This window comes from Monopterus albus, unplaced genomic scaffold, assembly GCF_001952655.1.
Source record: "Monopterus albus unplaced genomic scaffold, M_albus_1.0 scaffold344.1, whole genome shotgun sequence".
Lineage (NCBI taxonomy): Eukaryota > Metazoa > Chordata > Actinopteri > Synbranchiformes > Synbranchidae > Monopterus > Monopterus albus.
Window position 1 is genome coordinate 307,264 of NW_018128224.1, and position 18,657 is coordinate 325,920.

Below are 18,657 nucleotides of genomic sequence, written 5' to 3' on the forward strand. Positions count from 1 at the left end.
CACAGGCACCTACACCACAGCTTAACAGCTGAAAACTAATTCATCTCGTTAAATTCTGGTTGAGATTAATTAATGTTTTTCTTTTTTTGCTTACAGATAATTCTTTAGTTGGGGCATTCATTTGGATGAATTAAAATGTGCAGTGTAGTTCAAGAAAAGGAATTTGACAGTTACTCTTTGATCCCCGTGGCATGAACAGGTCTATTAGCCTAATACCTGACAATGGCCACAAAGGGTGTGAGCAGTACTAGGCCTGCAGAGTATCACTATCCTTCTGTCTGCACCACTGGTCCCTGCCAAGTTAGTGTTCTTGAACAAGTTGAGCCTAGAGACATTCCTCTTTAACTTAAGGCATCTTTAAACCTTTTGATACCTGCTGCTGCTACCTTTCACATAGGTAATGCAGTGAGGTGTTGTGTGATCTGAAGCCCCTGGAGTCAGGTAAGATGAGCTCAGATTTGTTCACTGATGAAGCTTGCTTGTCCAAAGAGTCACACAGCCGAGAAGAGAGAGGCCCATATAATTCTTCAATAAACGTGGAAGTGTTAATGAGGAAGCTGCTAGGATTTCTGAATGAAAAGTGGCCCACACAATGCTTCAGGCATTCTTCTTGGGATGTAATATATACAGAATTGCTGTGTTTTGTCTTACCATGTTCTTCTTGAGCTCAGATGTACCTGGTGTTCTTCCTAAATAACCACAGATTCACTGTAAATCCTGTTCTGTCCCATTACATTGTCAGGTTATTTGTCATGAAATAACATTAACATGCACTCTCTCACATTAATATTCTGCCTTAAAAGCGTTGAATAGAGTAAACTATTACACACTGATCAAAAACAGGACAGATGTATGGCAATAAATGCCCCCAAAAAGGGCATCTATGGGGTGAGTGTATTGTTCTATGATATAAGTTCAAGGAGAGGTCAGAAAGTGATGGCTCACAGCACTGCAGATATATTGCATCTGCTGTAGCTCTTACAGACCTCCAAAACACTTACGTCTGTGCTGGCCAGTGCCTCTGCACCATCCATGTATTTCCTATTAAGTTGTACGTCTGATTTAGAGCAAATAAATAAGTACACTCAATAAGTGCACTAATGCTTAGGTGTTGGAGTCCTCATAAATCATGGTAATTACTTTGTGTATCCTTTGCCAGTAAAAAAAAAAAAAAAAAAAACCTGAAACATTAACTTAAATTGGTCTTAAACAGTTAAAAAAAAAAAAAAAAAAGAATTTACACTGAACAGAGAGTTGAGGATTTCTATTAGCGCACGTTGATAATAACGTTTTCTTACTTATAACCTTTTAGCTTCATTTGTGACTCTCAAAATTGACCTGATGTTTCATATTTATTTATTTTAAAATGTGTCTTGGTGTCTCTGCAGGTTGCAAGATCAAAGCCCTGCGGGCCAAGACCAACACCTACATAAAAACCCCCGTCAGAGGAGAGGAGCCAGTGTTCTTAATCACTGGCCGGAAGGAGGATGTCGCACTGGCCCGCCGTGAAATCATTTCTGCTGCAGAGCACTTCTCCATGCTCCGGGCATCCCGCAACAAACTGGGAGTGTCCTTTAGCGGCTCCCCGCCCACACCTTTGCCGGGTCAGACCACCATCCAGGTCAGAGTGCCATACCGCGTCGTGGGGCTGGTAGTGGGGCCTAAAGGTTCCACCATCAAACGCATCCAGCAGCAAACCTGCACTTACATCGTCACTCCCAGTCGAGATCGTGACCCTGTCTTTGAAATCACGGGGTCACCGAGCAATGCTGAGCGCGCTCGCGAGGAGATTGAAGCACACATCGCCTTCCGAACAGGAGGCCTGCATGACCACAATAATGAGAATGACTGTCTGGGGCCCAATGGTGGAAGCAGCCCAGCGGGCAGCAGCGGTGGTTTGGAGAGCCGGCTACAGCAGGTGTGGGGGCTGCAGGGGGGCCAGCGCAAGCCACTCACCAGCAGCTACCGCCAGAACTTCTCAGATGCCATGGTTGGAGGGGGAGGGGGAGGCGAGGGAGGGGGAATTTACAACAAGGGCAACTTCTCCAGCTCTGGAGAGAAGCCTTGCTCTTATTTTGGATCAGAGGGAACCCAGAGTTGGGGTGACCCTGATTACCCCAAACAGGTGGCCTTCTACGCCCAGCAGCGTTCCAAGAGCTTTGGAGGCCTCCCACTCCCCCTGACCAGACTCTCCCCGGGCTTACCCGAGCCCTGCGGAGGTGGAAGCACCAACAACTCTTCAGTCACCAGCATTGTGCCCGTAGCTGGCTCACCTCATGCCCAGGCCCGCCGCGCCCACAGTGAGCCCACCTCAGCCGGCGAGGGTTTCCCAGGCCGTCTGCCAGTGCCGGACTCGCCACCGGCCACTGTGCGGGATTGCATGACCTGCTTTGAGAGCAAAGTGACGGCTGCCTTGGTGCCCTGTGGCCATAACCTCTTCTGCATGGAGTGTGCCATCCGTATCTGTGAGCTCAACCACCCAGAGTGCCCAGTGTGCCACACCCAGGTCACACAGGCCATCCGAATATTCTCTTAAGGAACCACATCAGTTTTTATCATTAGTTTTGTCAGTGTTTGTTCAATAATTATTTACTGTTATTATGATTATTATTATTATAATACACTTTTGTTTTTCAGAAAATTAAAAAATCAAACAATCAAGCAGATATTTTAGAAGGCACTGCTTGCTTTACTAAAAAGTATAAGAAATATTTTTAAGTTTTTCTTTTATATATATATGCATATATATTTTATAAAAGTTTTGTTTATAAGAAAAGTATAGAATCTTGCATTTTCAGTTTTTTGACTGCTGCTGTTTTTCATTCATGAATCACAGTATAGGCAGAGGTAGACAGTAATGTGAACATTTTATTATTCAGATTTTTATTTTACCATGAAGTGGGTTTATACTGAAGGATAAAGATGATTGTTGAGGTACCCAGTCTGCACCTGACTGACCTAGAAGGTCACTGTTGTTATTGGAAGGAAAAAATAGATTTTTCATTGCACCTTACAATCATCTTGGTCTAAAATAGATTGTCAATCACACCCTGAAATTTCAGGAGCTGATATGAAGTTGAATTCAGCCTTTTCAGTTTTACTGTGACTATGGTTTCATATGATTGGTCCAAAATAGATATTAATATTAGCAAAGTCAAAATGTGAATAGATTGATTCTGGTCAAAGCCTTGTAATCTTTACGAGGAAACAAAAACAGCCCCTTTATTTAATTCTTATATCAAAGTCTTATAAACCAGACTAATGCTAAAAAAGGATAGGACATTGCGTCATTTATTTATAGCAACTGGTTAAATTCTATGGGTATCATTAATCACAGAGATAGACTAAAGTTGTATAAAGTACGAGTAAAATTTTTCTTCGAGTAGCCGTTGGTCACACTTTGGTCACTGCAGTTTGTTGAAAAGATTCAGTAATGCTTGCTCCTCGTGGCACTTGAAAAGCATGTGGTTCCTTGGTTGGCTTAAAGCAGTGATTTAATTTGTGAGGCAGAAAGCCTTGGATTGCATCCAGTTGGCTAGTTCTCGGTATCTGTCTCCCCGATGGACTTGTTTCAAAGCCACCTTAACCGCGCTTTATTGTTTTGTGTGGTCATTTGGCCACAGTCGCTGAACAACGTAGGACAAAGCAAGAGCTCCAGTCAACAAGCATTTCTGAGGTGTACACTGTAAATAAGGAGGAGAGTTAGCATGTGGGCAGAAGCAAAACTGCAAAATGTTTCAGCAGCAGACTGAGATTAAAATATTTGACACTGTAAAATACAGAGTCCCAAATCAGTAATCCTTATTCCAAGCCTCTACTTCTACCAGCATTATGTGTGAGCTCTGAGGGGTCTGCTGTCTCCCCTGTAATTAGCAAAGCTGTACAGGAGCAGGTGTTTCATGGTGCACTGTTGCTGTGACCCCAAGTTGGAGGTCTTGCCGAGCTGCGTTTCTTCCTCTCTTTTCTTTGGGAGTGGTTTTTATGTCTCTCCCTGCCTACAGTTCGATCATTTGCTCTCCAAGGCCTCTCTGAGGGGGCGCATTGTCTGGGCCCAGTAGCGGCGTGGGCTGCAGAGTGCTCGGACACGCCTGGGTCTGCTCATTGATAATTAGGCAAATGGGCCGGTCCAGGTGCGGACCGCGTGGGGACTCTGGAGCTGTATAAGTGGTAAGACAGGACCCTGCAGTGAGCCCCTTGGTGCCCCACCCCACTGTTACAGCACAGAAGGGCTGGATGGTCTGGATGCAGCTGGGCAAATAGGACCCCTCCTTCCACTCCCTCTTGCCCCTTGGCTCCCCCTTCTTCCTCTCCTTTTCTGCTGCTCTGAGCTACTGAGTAGAGGGGGCCTCTTTTGTCCCAAAACACACACACACCAAATTTGAAAGGCACTAGCTGAATTTGGCAGTGTCTGTGAAATAAGGAGAGCTGTAGGAACAAAATAAACTATCTGGTTATCAGGACATAATGCCAGTTACCTCTTTTCAGTGTTAATGTCTCTCAATTTGCCATAAACCATTTCCAAATGATGAAAATTTCACCTACAAAAGAAAGACTGTGTGATCTTATCACATGGGGTCCAGAATTAACACCCCCTTTCACCCCAGAACTACACCGCCCTGAAATTTGAATGGGGCCCTGTTTGTGTGATGGCGCCAGCGCAGATCGAAGTTTCCACAAAGCCACCTGCCCCTGTTCACCTCCAGACCCCACCTCCTGTGTCAGCTCACTACTGTATGAGACATCCTGCAGCTGCCCCTTCACTATGGACACTCGGGCTTCAGCCAATGGCAGCACCCATTGCTTTGAGCTTCCAGAATGAAATCAGACAATTGTAATTGACAGGAAGGCAGAGGAAACGCCCCATTTAACCAGCACTCATGCTGAATCAAATTACACACCCTGTGCGTCTGCTTTAGCCCCAGCCTGGGGATTTCAGAGGACTAGAGAAGAGTGGATGGGGGTAGGGATTAAAGCTGTTGAATAATGGGGGTGGGGAGGGGGGGTTCATTTTAGCTACAGACAGAGAAGTATATGCTTCAAAAAAAAAGACCCTGCCGATTTAGAACATTGATTGATCATTCAAGTGTTGCAGTGAGTGTTGACTTGTCACATGTGGGCCAGTAGTGATGACGAGGAACACAGTATATGTTTCTTGTGTTGTACTGAAAAGCAATTCAAACCGATTCTGTCCCAAAAAAAAAAAAAAAAAAGAACAAAAAAATTAACAATTACAAATTGTGTCTGCTGGGACACAAAGGCCCCTCCAGTTTTTTTTTAAATTTTTATTTTTTTTTTACATACAGTATAACGCAGACCACTCACATTACGTGTGGACTGCAGGGAAAGCACTGTACTTGCAGAAAGTACCCTGAACTCTGTCAGATTTCAGTAGAAATAAAGAATAGTTCTGATTTTATGGATGAAGAAATTGCACAGTGGTTTGGCCTAAGCTTTCAACATCAGATTCAAAGCAGCATAACACAGTTCTTTGAACTTAGCATTTCTCTTATTTTGTTTTCTGCCTTAACATTTTTTATTAAAATACTGCCATCACTTTTGGCATACAAGGTAGCAACTTTGGCCTTTGATAGTACCGTCCCATAAAACAACTTTTAAAGTATTTATTTTTGGTGCAAAGAATGTGAATCAAACTGCTTGGGTGGGGATTAAAGGGATTCAGGAAATTAGGCTCTGAAAACACTTTTCTTCACACATAGTAAAGCACCTTATTACAAAACACACATTTCATAAGTACCAAACCGACCACTGATGGTGAAATATATTTCATAGAATCTGAAAGACATGCACATAAGGATTCCCTATCATTTATTTGTATTATGATGGTTCTTGTTAATCTTAATAGTTCAGTCGTGGTAGTGGTAATTTGGGAGACCTCTCATCCATTTGTCAATGTGCCTGACTTGGTTGGGTTTTGCACTTGTATAATGAAGAGAAAGCTTATTAGAGTTTCTCCCAGTTTAGACGCTGTAAGTTGAGGAGCATCGTGCTTAATGGGAAAGCGCTCTGAGCATCTATGTAAATACAGTATGTGTATCACTTATGAGCATCCAAACAAAGGCCCGCTTGAAGTGAGGTTTTGATTATTTTTACTAACCGAAAGTGTCATTGTCAATGTTTTAGCATATGGAATTGAAAATGTTTGCGTTTTAGGGAAAGTAAATCTTTTATACAGCATCCCATCGTCCTTTTTACAATAGTAGTATATTAGAGCCATACATTTAAGAAATATTATTTAAGTGGATTAACTTAGTATTTCATCCAAATATATAGATAAGAAATTAATCAGACACTACTATAAACTGTAATAATGAATATCCTTTATGAAGCCGCTGATGTATAATCCAATCTCAATAAAAACTCAAATGAATAGTACTGTATGTGTAGTAACATAACCCCGAATGAATAACTATGTATATTAGGATGAAAAGCAATAATAGGACTATACTGGGACAACAAACAGAAGAGTCTGCTCCGTCAGTTCTTTAAAAAAATATTCTATTCAGAAATTGACCTTGATTATTAGGATAATATCGCTGCAATTGTCTCATATCTGCTTAAAAGTCATTATGTATTCATGCCAGTGTAGTAAAAGAGATAATTAATTTGTAACAGTTTCAGGATAAGTGATTGTTCTTGTTATGTTCATCAGGGTCTTAGTCATTTGATTGTGTAATTTTTATGTTGAATATCAATCAGATCACAGGGTGGGTCACAGCAAAGTTAAGGATTCCTTCTCCTACCACTGAAATGATGAAACTGCAATCTCTGTGACTTCGAGGAAATCTCATTGGGCTGTAGAAGTGATCGCTCAAGTGTAAACAATCAAGCACAGAGCATGAGCACCAAGGCCTGTCCTGTTTGTTAAAGAGCAGGAGCTGGCGACTTTACTTAGTGTCTGACAGACTGATGTCTTGGAGGCTTTGGGCAAAAAAAAAAAAAACCATGCAGACAGCAGTGAGAAGCATGCAGTGCACCAGTCACTCTTACTGAAGTCATGTTGAAGAGCTTTGATTCTTTACACTCAGGCAGGGGCAGATGTGTTACTTCCAGCATATCTCGAGATGCGTTCTGTTTACATAGTGATAGGTTTCTGATTTCATGGCTCCATTTGATACTTGTGTTACCCCTGCTTTCTATCTGTATTGTTTTTGAAAGAAAAAGGTCAGACATAGCCAAAGAACAACTTACAAGGAGAGGACATGAGCTACACTATCACTTGAGTTAACTTATTTTAGCATCAAAATCAGCTTGGTTTAGAGTTTTTATTAAATAAGAGCTAATCTCATACCAAGAATTACTCTGTTTACCCAAATGTCTTTACATCCACTCAATCAATAGCTGTGAAATGAAGACATATCATGTTTCAGTGTTGTAAGATTACTTTAATACTACAGAGGTGCTGGTAACAGACTTAATTCTCCCCAAAGAGACCAGCTTAAAGCACATCCTGGCACTTGCAGTCCTTTGAGTAGTTTTCTGTTGTCCTGGTTAGATTGTTGAAGAAGAAGAAGAAAAAAAGTCAAGGAAATTTCTTAATCTTTCTAAAAAACCGGACTAATCTTGAGAAGTTGAGATGCAATGGAGCTGTCCAAGTAATAAATAAAAAAAAAACTGAGAAGGAATCATATTGACAGTGACAAGCGGGTGAAAATTAAGGCTGAATTCTTCATTTTTAAGAACTGGAAAGTAAAACATAAGTGCTTACCCTCAGAGGTAAACAAGTGACAGCGTAATAACGAACAAAACAGCACTGTGGTTTTAGTTAATATAATTTAGAGAGCCATTAACTGTATTCTTATGTTTAAGTGCATGTTAGGAAAATATAGTAGAGTAGGTAAGAGTTACAGTAGGTAGGAGCGCGTAATAAATTCATCAGCCTTTAACCTGAAGTGTATAAAAAGCTTTAAGACCATAAACATTGGGTTAAAATCCTATAATTACCTTGTAGTTTAACTAATTGATACATAAAGTTTAATTATGATTCTTAAGAATATGCTAAAGTGTAAGTTTCATTTGTCCATCTCACCCAGTGTGAAATACTTTTTAATTCAGGGGAGCAACAAAGGGGTGGGGGTGACGCACGGTGACATTTTGCTTCATTAAGTTCTTTGTTAGTATTATTTACAATATTGTATTGAGCTTACTATTATAGCAATGGTAGAAAATGTTGATGTTTTTCTTCTCTTGATATGAAAAGGTCTTTATGCATTTTCGTAGAATCCCTTTCAACCAGTGATAGGAAATCCTTATTTTCAGTGGATGCACTTAAGCAATTGTACCAACCTGTCAAAATCACACATTGAGCAAGTAATGCATTTGAATGTAAAAAAAAAACAAAAAAAAAAAACTTAATGCACTCCGTATGCTTATTGTTTTGTCTATTTACAAGTGAGCTTTAAGTTTTTGTTTGTCTTTTGGAAAGAATTTGCAACAGGTTTTCAACGTAGACTATATTTGAGTTCTTCCACATACATTTATAGAAAGTAACTTAAAACGAATAAAAAAACATATTACAGGTTCTCAAATCTATTTTGCTAACATGGGTTATTATTTCATAGAAAGCAGAGGAAAAAAGTCAGTATCTGGATGTTATTTATGAAAAGTAAAAAAAAAATGAAGCAACATATTTATGAGTAACCTTGACATTTTGTTTTTTAATTAAAATGACAAGAAGTTAATATATTTCTAAACACAGGGAAGTCAGTTTCTACTAATAAGTAAAATGAGAAGTTTAGAAGTTTTATTTATAAAAGTTATGGATGCTTGTCTTTTCCATGTAGTTCATAGTAAATGACATAAATGGAAAGAGTTCATAGCTTAAATTTTAACTTCAGGCGTGCACTACTTAAACATCTGTGCATTCACAATGGAATAATAACAGAAAGTAATATAATATTTTTTAGAATTTGGAGATATTTTAGTCACAGAGCATCGATTTTGTGCCTCAATTATATATTTTTCCTGCATCAGCATTCTTTGTGCAGTGCTGCTTGCTGTAACCCCTTTCCCCCTTCAACTAACCCCATGTTACTGACTGAAACACATTACTCATTTCCTCTGTAATCTAAACTCGCTTTTACTTATCAAACATATAAAACATGTTATGACTGCAACGCTTGGAATGAATGAGGCAGCTGTGGCCCCGCTGCCAACAGGGCCACACATAACTTGTACACACTTTCATTCATACATTTTCTACGTCTACTACTCGGTTTGTGATCCATAGCGATGAGCATAATCAGCTTAAAGAAAGCCTTTGAGAGACTTTCCCTAATGTGTTAATTAGGTGTGTGCAAATGGAGCGGCAGCGCACTGTGTAGTAGATCTATGTAACTAGATGCACACATATACACACACAGCAGATTCATTACCGTACTAGTTTGCATGTATGTTGTATGGTCACTTAGACAGGAGAAATGGTGCAGGTCCTGTGTTATCCTTTAACTCCAGTGCACTTGGGCTGTTTCTCCTCTGTAGATTTTCATAGTTGGAGTCACTTTGGAAACTGGAAGTGTGACGCGAGTGTGGAACCAGGCAGAGAGACCATTTCAGTCCCAATACCAGAGTTGGATTTTGTATTTTCAGTTACCTGCTGGTGATGAAAGACTGTTTGCACCTCATGAATTAACCTGAAGTTCTTAGCTTATGTAAGACTTGATACAGACAAAAAAAACTTCACAAAAACACTACAATGGCACATTTTTTGCTGCATTTAAAGGAAGGGGACTGAAGTGGTGCTCACTGGTGGAACTCGCAACCTTTTCCAAAGAGGCCGATACAGTCTGACAGTTTGTCTTTGGTAGTGTTTCCAATTTTTCCAGCACAGTAGAGGTGTTTCATGCCGGTCTAATAGTGGTTGTAGTGCATTAGTTTTTGGGCCAGCATCACCTGGCATTAGTTTCTGGTTTCTCTGTGAACAGTGAAAGAGGGCTGCCACTGTGGCCCTCTGTGGCTGACCGTCAACTTTGATGGATGGGAAAAAAAAAGAAGTCTTTGAACTCTGTTACAGTATGCCATGCCATTACAAGGTATGTGATATTGCAGGTTTATTTCTTATAGCACACGTTTTTTGTGAATTACATTTTATGGAGACATTTTTTATTATTATTATTGTATCTGCGCCATGGTTAGTTCTGGTTCTTTGTTATTTTTCCAAGATTCAAGATGTATTGTAAATGTTTCTAATAAAACAATCTCCAGTTGAAACCAATTGTCTTTTGTTTGAAGGGGGTTCTTATGGCTAAAATTATTCTTTGATTATGATTATTTAAATTTTAATTGCAGTCATCAGAGGAATGATATCACTTTACAGCATTGCACATATCTTATTAAATTATAGTGGACAATCAGAATTATAATGTGGCCATGTCAACATTTCATGATGAGCAATCATGACTTTTCAGTTAATTGTGCCCTTCCTTCAGATTCACTAATAATCCAGCTCCATGCACCAGTTTTGTTTTAAACATCTTGAAGAGACACGAGAAGAGGCAGGCTATAACAAATGAGATTTATTTATACAGTCCAAATATACATATATTAGAATAAATGTTTTAAAAGCCCTAACCTACACCACCCAGTTTAAGACCTGTGAAGTCAACAGAAGTCAGTGTTGATGTGGGAACACATCAGCAGGATAAACACCATCTGTGTGCATAACCTTTGGATTTAATCAAGCCCCTCCTAACAGTACCATCCTATCTCCTTCTCCTCATAGATTAAAACTATTAGATACTAACAAACCCAATCCTGGCTCCTGAATACAACCCCCGCCCCCTCAACAGGAAATAAAGACAAGAGTGAGCGAGGGCAGACCTCGGGGAGATCCCAGAAGGCAAGAGTCCTGTTCCAGTTACATACAGTGTAGACAGAGACTTAAAGGAGTAGGTGAGCAGGCAGTGGAGGATTTCACTTACAGTAAAACAAGCCATCTGGGGTACATCAGAGACCACAGGAGCAGGGCAGGGCTGAGTGCCCTCACTACCTCATTGCCTGAAACATTATCCATCCAGCCTTCCCAGCTAACAGGCGGCAGCAGCAGCACAGGGTTGTCTATGCATTTAAACAAATTCCCTAGTCTCTCCAACTACACCTAAAGGTTCAGGCCAGGGCTGAAATGGTCAACAGTAGAGTCAATACTACTATCCCATCAACATGTGAGGCAGTTAACCCATCCACTAGTGATGCAGCTATTCCAGCTCATTTAGAGTAAATGCAGAACAAAGCTTGCACAAGCATGACTCATCTGCAGAAAACAAAATGTGTAGAAAGCAGGAAAACCTTCCAAGCAAAGATCAAAAACAATCAAAGAGAAATTACATGTCATTGTTAGGGAGGGATGTCACTGCTCTGAGTGGCCTGGTGAACACAACCTGACCCAACCCACTAAACTCCCGTCTGTGCATTTAGGAAAAATGACTCGTAGCCCTCCCTCTTCCATTAGAGAGGTTAGCTGCCCTTACAAGCTTCTTCACATAGATATGCGATTGTGGGCAAAAGCATCAAAAAGCAGTAAAACTCCCTTTGCTCTTAAGAATTCAGTGTGAAAATTTAAACCGACCAGTGTTAAAGCTCAAACCCTTTGGTCAAACAAGACTTTAATCTAGTGTTCAATAAATATTGTAAGGGACATTACTGTCTAAATATTGAAACTTGGAATGACAGTGGCAGCACAGGGGCTGCTGTTCAATCATTTGGATATGGAGTTGTTTTTTTTTTTGTCTACAATTTTTGTAGGGAGAAAGTATTACTGAGTTGTAAAACAGAACTTTCAAAGGGAGGAGATTTTGCAAAGACAGGAATAAGATGAGATACAAAAGGGACCTTATAATGTGTTATATTATTCATTAGACTGAATCAGTTGGGATCGTGTACTTCTTTAAAAGCTTAGTGCACTGGGTGTAGTGCATCTCACCTGTGTTCCTTCCCGTGATACTAATTCTCCCCACCCCGTCTGTTTACCTAAACCTCTTTACTATCCCTCCTTCACTGTCCCTCTCTTCAAAGTTTCTTAACCAGACAACAGACAAATCAACCCAGTACAAATGTCCATAAGTGAAATGGATATCTCTACCTGCCTCTCTATTTCATTGTCCACCTGTCTGTCTCTGTTTGTCTATTTGGCTGTTTCTCCATTTGCCTGGAGGTGAAGGAGGAGGTCAGTGCTAAGGTCTCAGTTGGACTGGCAGCAGGCCCCCTTACCGGTTGAGCTTTGGGTGGGCTCAACCGTGATGGGCACTACGTTGGAGGCTGGTGAGAAGTCTGAGTCGCTTCGCCCTGACATCTGCCTCTGTGACACGATGTGGTAGATGGCTGTGATGGAGAGAGGGGTGAAGGGGAATGAGTTATGTGTAGATGCCTATAAATCCAGCCAACAGTGGGACATATTGTGATAAGGACAAACAGCATGGCAAAACTGAGCAACAACTGTTCTATCCAGACTGCTGGCAACAGTGCAGGATTCCTTCCATCCTAAACTGGCATCGTTATATCATGTGGCTGTACCAAGTCTCATTTTAGGCATTCCCCAAAGCCACACTATGCAATATGTTCAACATAAAAATTGCAATAACTAAATAAATATACTTTATGGGTCTGTGACTTGCTTTTGTGACCCTACATGCTCAAACTGGTAAGTAGAAAATACAGTAAAGCTAAATATTTAGCAGACAGGAGCCATTCAAACACATCAAGTATAGCTTTTTAATTGCAACTTCTGTCTTCAGAATCTCCTTTTTCAATAACGGATTACATTTCTGAATGGTATTCACCTAAACTTTGGCCAGTTGATCAACTTAAGAAGAGACTGCAAAGACCTCTCTGACTTACTGTTGCAACTCCAACTTTAACCCTAAACTCTCCAGAAATAAAAACTGCCTATGAAGCAAAAAGGTTTAAAGCAAAACATGACTCCTGGCTAACAGGTGGTGAAACTATGAGTAATTACCACAGACCCTACACACCAGCTGTTGAGCCTGTATAGATGATACCACAACAGGACAACCCTTTTCTGACCTATGATCTGTCTGCAGCTGATGGCTACACATGTGATGTCCTCTCTGTAGCACTAAGTCTAAAGTTCAGTTATTACCAGGCAAGTTGGCCATGATGGTAGTGCATATGCACGCAGCAGCCTGGGGCCCTTGGCTCCAAACAAAATTTCGTTGTACGTGTCACAATGTTACAATGACAATAAAATAAAGCTTCTTCTTCTAATGCACTGCTAACTTCTTCTCTTCACCTCCCATGAAGTGGGCAAGTGAAGTAGAAGCACCACTCACTGTTGTATTAGCCCTTTAGGCCCTTTAGGGATTCCCCAGGGTGACTCAACCACAACAATTGCTTTTTTCTCAATTTTATCAAATCTCCATCATTAACTGCATTTAATAGTGTGGGTATATCCCTCCTGGGGAAGCTGTATAGACATTTACTATAGACTATGACTATGGGCAAACATATCTGTGAACCAATACCAGGCTTGCTTTATTGAATAGTGCATATGGTACAATGGGTCAAAGTAAATTAGTGACTACAAACAAACACCAGTGCTTAGTTTTCAGTGTTTTTTGTTTTTACCTTAATAAACTAAGGTGGTGTTCTTAACACAGATTGCACAAAAGTGATGGACACAGACAACTGATTACGTGGACATTGCTGCCATCTAGTGGCAGAGGATAGCTGTTGTTACATCCACCAAAATAAAAAGAGAAGTAACTCAAAGATATATACAACGTCTATACAGTAAAACACATACACTGTATATGTAAAACATTATTATTAGATGGCTTAGGAGCTGTAGACACCAGTGATGCAGGCCCAAACTCCTTTTCATTCTAGGATTTAATATAAACACAAAAAAGAACTAAATCATGAAACACACCTGTGAGAATGGTTTGGAAAGCCAGCTCCACATTAGAGGAGTCTAATGCTGATGTCTCGAGGAAAGACAAGCCATGCTTCTCTGTAAAAGATAAATGCACATAATCCCAAAATGAATAATTATAGATCTACTGTACATTTATTTTAACTTTCATAACTACACAGAGCTGAGGTGTTTTGTACTGTTGTCCTGTTCTGGCCCTGACAGTGCGCTGGTTTGGGGTTTGATTTTACTCTAGAGTACTCCCCCAAAGAAATTAAATAACTGCTTTCAACTGCTTCTCATTTGACTGCAAACTTGTGATTGTGTGACAGCTACTGGATCTGCTCTGTATTCTACATTTACAATGTGATGAAATGCAACGATGCTACTCAGAGTAAAGACTTAGTTTAGAATGTAATAGTTTCTATTCTGATAAAGAAAACTTTGCAAGCATAGAATGACCCATTTATATACACACTATACTAAATATTTGATGTCTTACTTAATAATTGATCGGCAATATTAATTAGCCCTTACTGAAGTTGTCATAAGTGACAGACTGTCTAAGATAATATTTAAGCAAAAATGCAGAACATTTGATGAGTCCAGCTTTTTCTTTACCTCAACATTATAGTAAATTGATTTTGGGGTTTGTTGTTCTTGTTTTTTCTTTTTGGTGTGAAACTGTTAGCTGGACAAAACTAAACATTTGATAACATTACCTGGAACTTTTTTTTTTTTTGATTACATGAACACTAAAACAATACATAACTCAAATAAATCAATAAGTCTATTGATTTACTGGTTAATCTACTTGTTTCAACACTAACCTCATAAGCTATATTCTCAATTTGTTCTTTCTCTGCAAACTGCACATTCCAATTCTAAATTTAAAGGAAATTATAAATACAAATAAAGTTCATTCAACATTACCCTAGGTGAGTGAATATTAGTCACACAGTCATAACTGAGGTGATGTTAGACTGGCCTATTGTTGCTGTTGTGTTGCTTCACCCATGGCATTATAATACGTTTTGCATGGGTGTGTCCATCACACAGTGTTTATGTAAATTAAGTGTCAGAATTTAGGCCAGTGTATAAGAAAGCACTGTCTGATGAAAATGTTACTGACAGAACAACAAAAGCAACTTTCTTTACTCTAATACAGATTAACAGGCCTCAAGTATTTGACTTTCTTACAGCCTATCAACAGTTTTTACCAGCCAAAGCAGGTGCAACACTGAACTGGACATAAGCCAATAAACTCAAGGTTAAGAGTAAACATGTGACCCAACCACTCTGAAATAATAAGGATGTCAAAAGGTTGACAAAGTTATACTTAAGTAAACTGGAAGGCTGCTTGTAAAAATAAACCTGCTCTAAAACAAAACTTTGTAATTCTTCAAGGTCTGAGTTATTGTAAATGAAAGTTTATTAATTTATATCAAGTTCTTTTGACCTAGTGCTGTGCTTCTTCATGCGTACTTAAACACATTCTAGTCAGAGACATATGCCATTTAGAGGACATTTAAGTAAAATCCCTTATGGTATCATAGTGCAAACATCTCACTGTCAACAACACAAATGATGTGTTATAATGTACTTAAGGACCAAATTAAAGAAGCTATGGGTCAGTTCATCTCATATGCCCATTATCACAGCTCTAACCTTGTGATAATCTAATGAGGCACAGTCCAAGAACCTCACAGGCCAAAACAGGCACACTCTGTACGACACACAAACGCACAATGCCATGACAGTGACAGTACCTGCAAAGGCCTTGGCCTCATCTGTTGGAACTGCCCTTAGGTGGCGCAGATCACTTTTGTTTCCCACTAGCATGATGACTATGTTGCTGTCTGCATGGTCCTGCAGCTCCTTCAGCCAGCGCTCAGCATTTTCATATGTCAGGTGCTTAGCAATGTCATAAACCAAGAGAGCTCCAACTGCTCCACGGTAGTACCTGGACAACATAAGAGGAGATGAAAAATTATGAACTGGGGAAGACTGCTTGCTTTTGTCACAGCCTGTTGGTTTCAGGATTCATTGTGAATGGAGTCACATGGGCTCAGCTCTGAAGCACAAGGACATCTGAATTGTAGAAAACACTAGAAATAAAACTGTGAAGCTAAAACAACTGCACATAAAGCTCACAACACAAGTAAACAGTGACTGACAATGTGCTCGCTGTGCGTTTCCTCAATGGTTGTAGAAACTTGACACAGTACAGGCCAGCCTCAGGATTGGCTGCTGGACCAAGGAAGACAGCGATGAATGTTGGGATGGGAACTTAACAGAGAGATGATTTGGAAACATTTCCTGCCCCAAGGCAAAAAGGTGCATTCTGTAGGGTTAATCACTTCCAATGATATCTTTCTCTCTGTTTTGGGAATAATAAATCTGCCAAATTGGTTGATTCTAAATTTAATTAATCACAAAGAAGATGGCCTGCTGTTTCATACTTCTATTGGCTGGAAGCGCATATCTGCTACAGCCACAAACATTGTAATAAAGCCAGGCCTTATGTGACTGTGAATGACAGTTTGGACAAACAAAAAATACACATTAAAAGCAAATACATAACGAAGTAAAAGAGCTCCTGCATTTAGTGTGACTGTAATGATAACAGATCAATGTGTGCTGGCCTTATCTGAAAGGACCTGGGTCTGTGTGAAAGCGAGTCTATGCACAACAGCATGATGCCACAAAGGCTCCAAAGCAGTATATGATGCTGGCCCCCTATTGTACTCACGCAGAAGTGATGGCTCGGTATCGCTCCTGTCCAGCTGTGTCCCAGATCTGAGCCTTGATGGTCTTGGCTTCTACCTGGATGCTACGTGTGGCAAACTCCACCCCGATGGTGCTCTTGCTCTCCAAGCTGAACTCATTTCGAGTGAATCGTGACAGCAGGTTACTCTTACCTACACCCGAATCGCCGATCAGCACAACTACAGGAAAAAACAGTGATTTGATTCAAAGAAAGAAGAACAATCATCAGAACAGTCACATTTGTGTATTGTAAACTCTATGTACAAGCAACAACAGGCAGAATTCTCATTTTCTTTTTTTGTACATAGAAAATGAAAAATACATGGAGAACAGACAATATTACAGTATAATTTGATATCTGATAGCATTGCATACTATATGGCTGCAGCTGTAAAGAGAAATTCACAGTAGCCCTTTGGTGGCATAGTTTATTAAACCATTAAAAGTGACACTGAATAAAATAGGCTGAGTTTTTAAAAAATAAATATGAATCTCATTTCTGTTAGATAGCCTGCCTCACCAGTGACGCACATGTGTGGCTCCTAGCCGAGGTACAGCAGAAACTCAGGGGACTCCCACTGAGTACACAAAATATTAAAACCACCTGCTCTTTTCAGGAAACACATGCAGACTGAACACGAGTCCAGGTGAAACCATTGACTTCTCCTGTGCTTCAGTCACAAGAGTAAGGAGGGGGGGAAATAAGATAAATACAATTCTTTTAAACCTTGGGAGAAGTAAGGCATATATTATAGCACATTAATGCACAAACCCATATGCGTTGTAAGTGGTCCTGCTCTTTAAAAAGTTGCATACAATCTAAAACTTCTCTGAAAATAAATTTTTATACATCTACAATTACTAAAACTGAGCACGTTCACTATCTCAACCAAATCCCTTGCTGAGGTTTGTGCAAAAACCAAGCTCAAAATGCAGTAGGCCCCTAAGTTATATCTCAGCCTTCCTCGCTGTTGCATTAATTAACAGGACCACCAATTAACACCTATAAAAATCTATAGGACTAACACCCCTAATGATTACACTTGGAAAAAGGCCTTTTTAGGTTTCCACTGACATAGAAGTGGGAGAAGGAATTACATCTATTGTTTTGAGAGGGCTATTCTGCTTATGCCAAAAGTGAAATCACAACAGCAAAATCAGAAATTTCAAAGCACTGTCTCGACCTCTCCTGGATATCCTCCTAAAATGCACTGAACCAGGCATTATTAGGAGGAGTGTTTGTCAGAAAACTACTTCCACATTTGTCAGGTGAACCAAGTCTGTCAAAGGGAACCTACCACAACAACTCACCACCAGCGCACCACCCTGCTATTTGGAAACAGGAACATGTTATGGAATGTTGAAATTACCTCTACAACCATCTGACCACTGTGTTTACACATGCATTTAAGCAATGCTGCTGTTTCTCTAGGGTAACCTTGAGTATTAAAATGTTAACTGTGGTGTAACACACACAGGTGGAAACATTTCCAGATTAAGGGCTATTTTATTTAGATTTTGAAATGATTAAAATAGGTGACTCCTAGAGACAGCACACATCCTAAAAGGGTGACTCTGCAACGTGCCAAAAGGTCACTGTCATTCTCCATTTAATCCAATACAAAGGATCATGGGTGGAGGACATAAATCATTATGCAACCATTTCTACGTCCATCATGGCTGCATTACACACCCATTTACTAAACTATTGTTTGGTTTGCATTCTTCAGCTATAAAGGAATGACACTTCTCCATTATATTATTCAACCCTGCAACCCGTCATGTAGCCTAGCATATGACTGCCTGAATGAAGAAATGAAGAATTAAGCTAGCTGTGAGAATGTGAGTCTCTTATGTGAGATTATCTGATATACTAATATCTCCCAAATCCCTGTAAATGGGCTAAAAGACATCACATGTTGAATTCCTTCATTTCCATTTATGTGAATAGCAATGTATAATGAAGGTCTCTACCCAGCATGAAAGCTCATACACCTCACTAAAAT

General features: G+C 40.0%; 2 protein-coding genes across 2 annotated transcripts in view; one reads left to right on the plus strand and one right to left on the minus strand.

The window, feature by feature from the left end:
* The window catches only part of mex3a (mex-3 RNA binding family member A), a 14,776-nt gene extending 2,738 nt beyond the window's left edge, over positions 1-12,038 (plus strand). Inside the window, exon 2 of the mRNA XM_020625037.1 lies at positions 1,389-12,038. Within this exon, the coding sequence (XP_020480693.1) occupies positions 1,389-2,536 (1,148 nt within the window). The 3' untranslated portion in view covers positions 2,537-12,038. The remainder of the gene's footprint in view (positions 1-1,388) is intronic.
* The window catches only part of rab11al (RAB11a, member RAS oncogene family, like), a 9,604-nt gene continuing 1,658 nt past the window's right edge, over positions 10,712-18,657 (minus strand). Inside the window, exons 2-5 of the mRNA XM_020625038.1 lie at positions 16,635-16,830; positions 15,652-15,845; positions 13,901-13,981; positions 10,712-12,333 (exon numbers count right to left, since the gene is read on the minus strand). Of these exons, the coding sequence (XP_020480694.1) occupies positions 12,194-12,333; positions 13,901-13,981; positions 15,652-15,845; positions 16,635-16,830 (611 nt within the window). The 3' untranslated portion in view covers positions 10,712-12,193. The remainder of the gene's footprint in view (positions 12,334-13,900; positions 13,982-15,651; positions 15,846-16,634; positions 16,831-18,657) is intronic.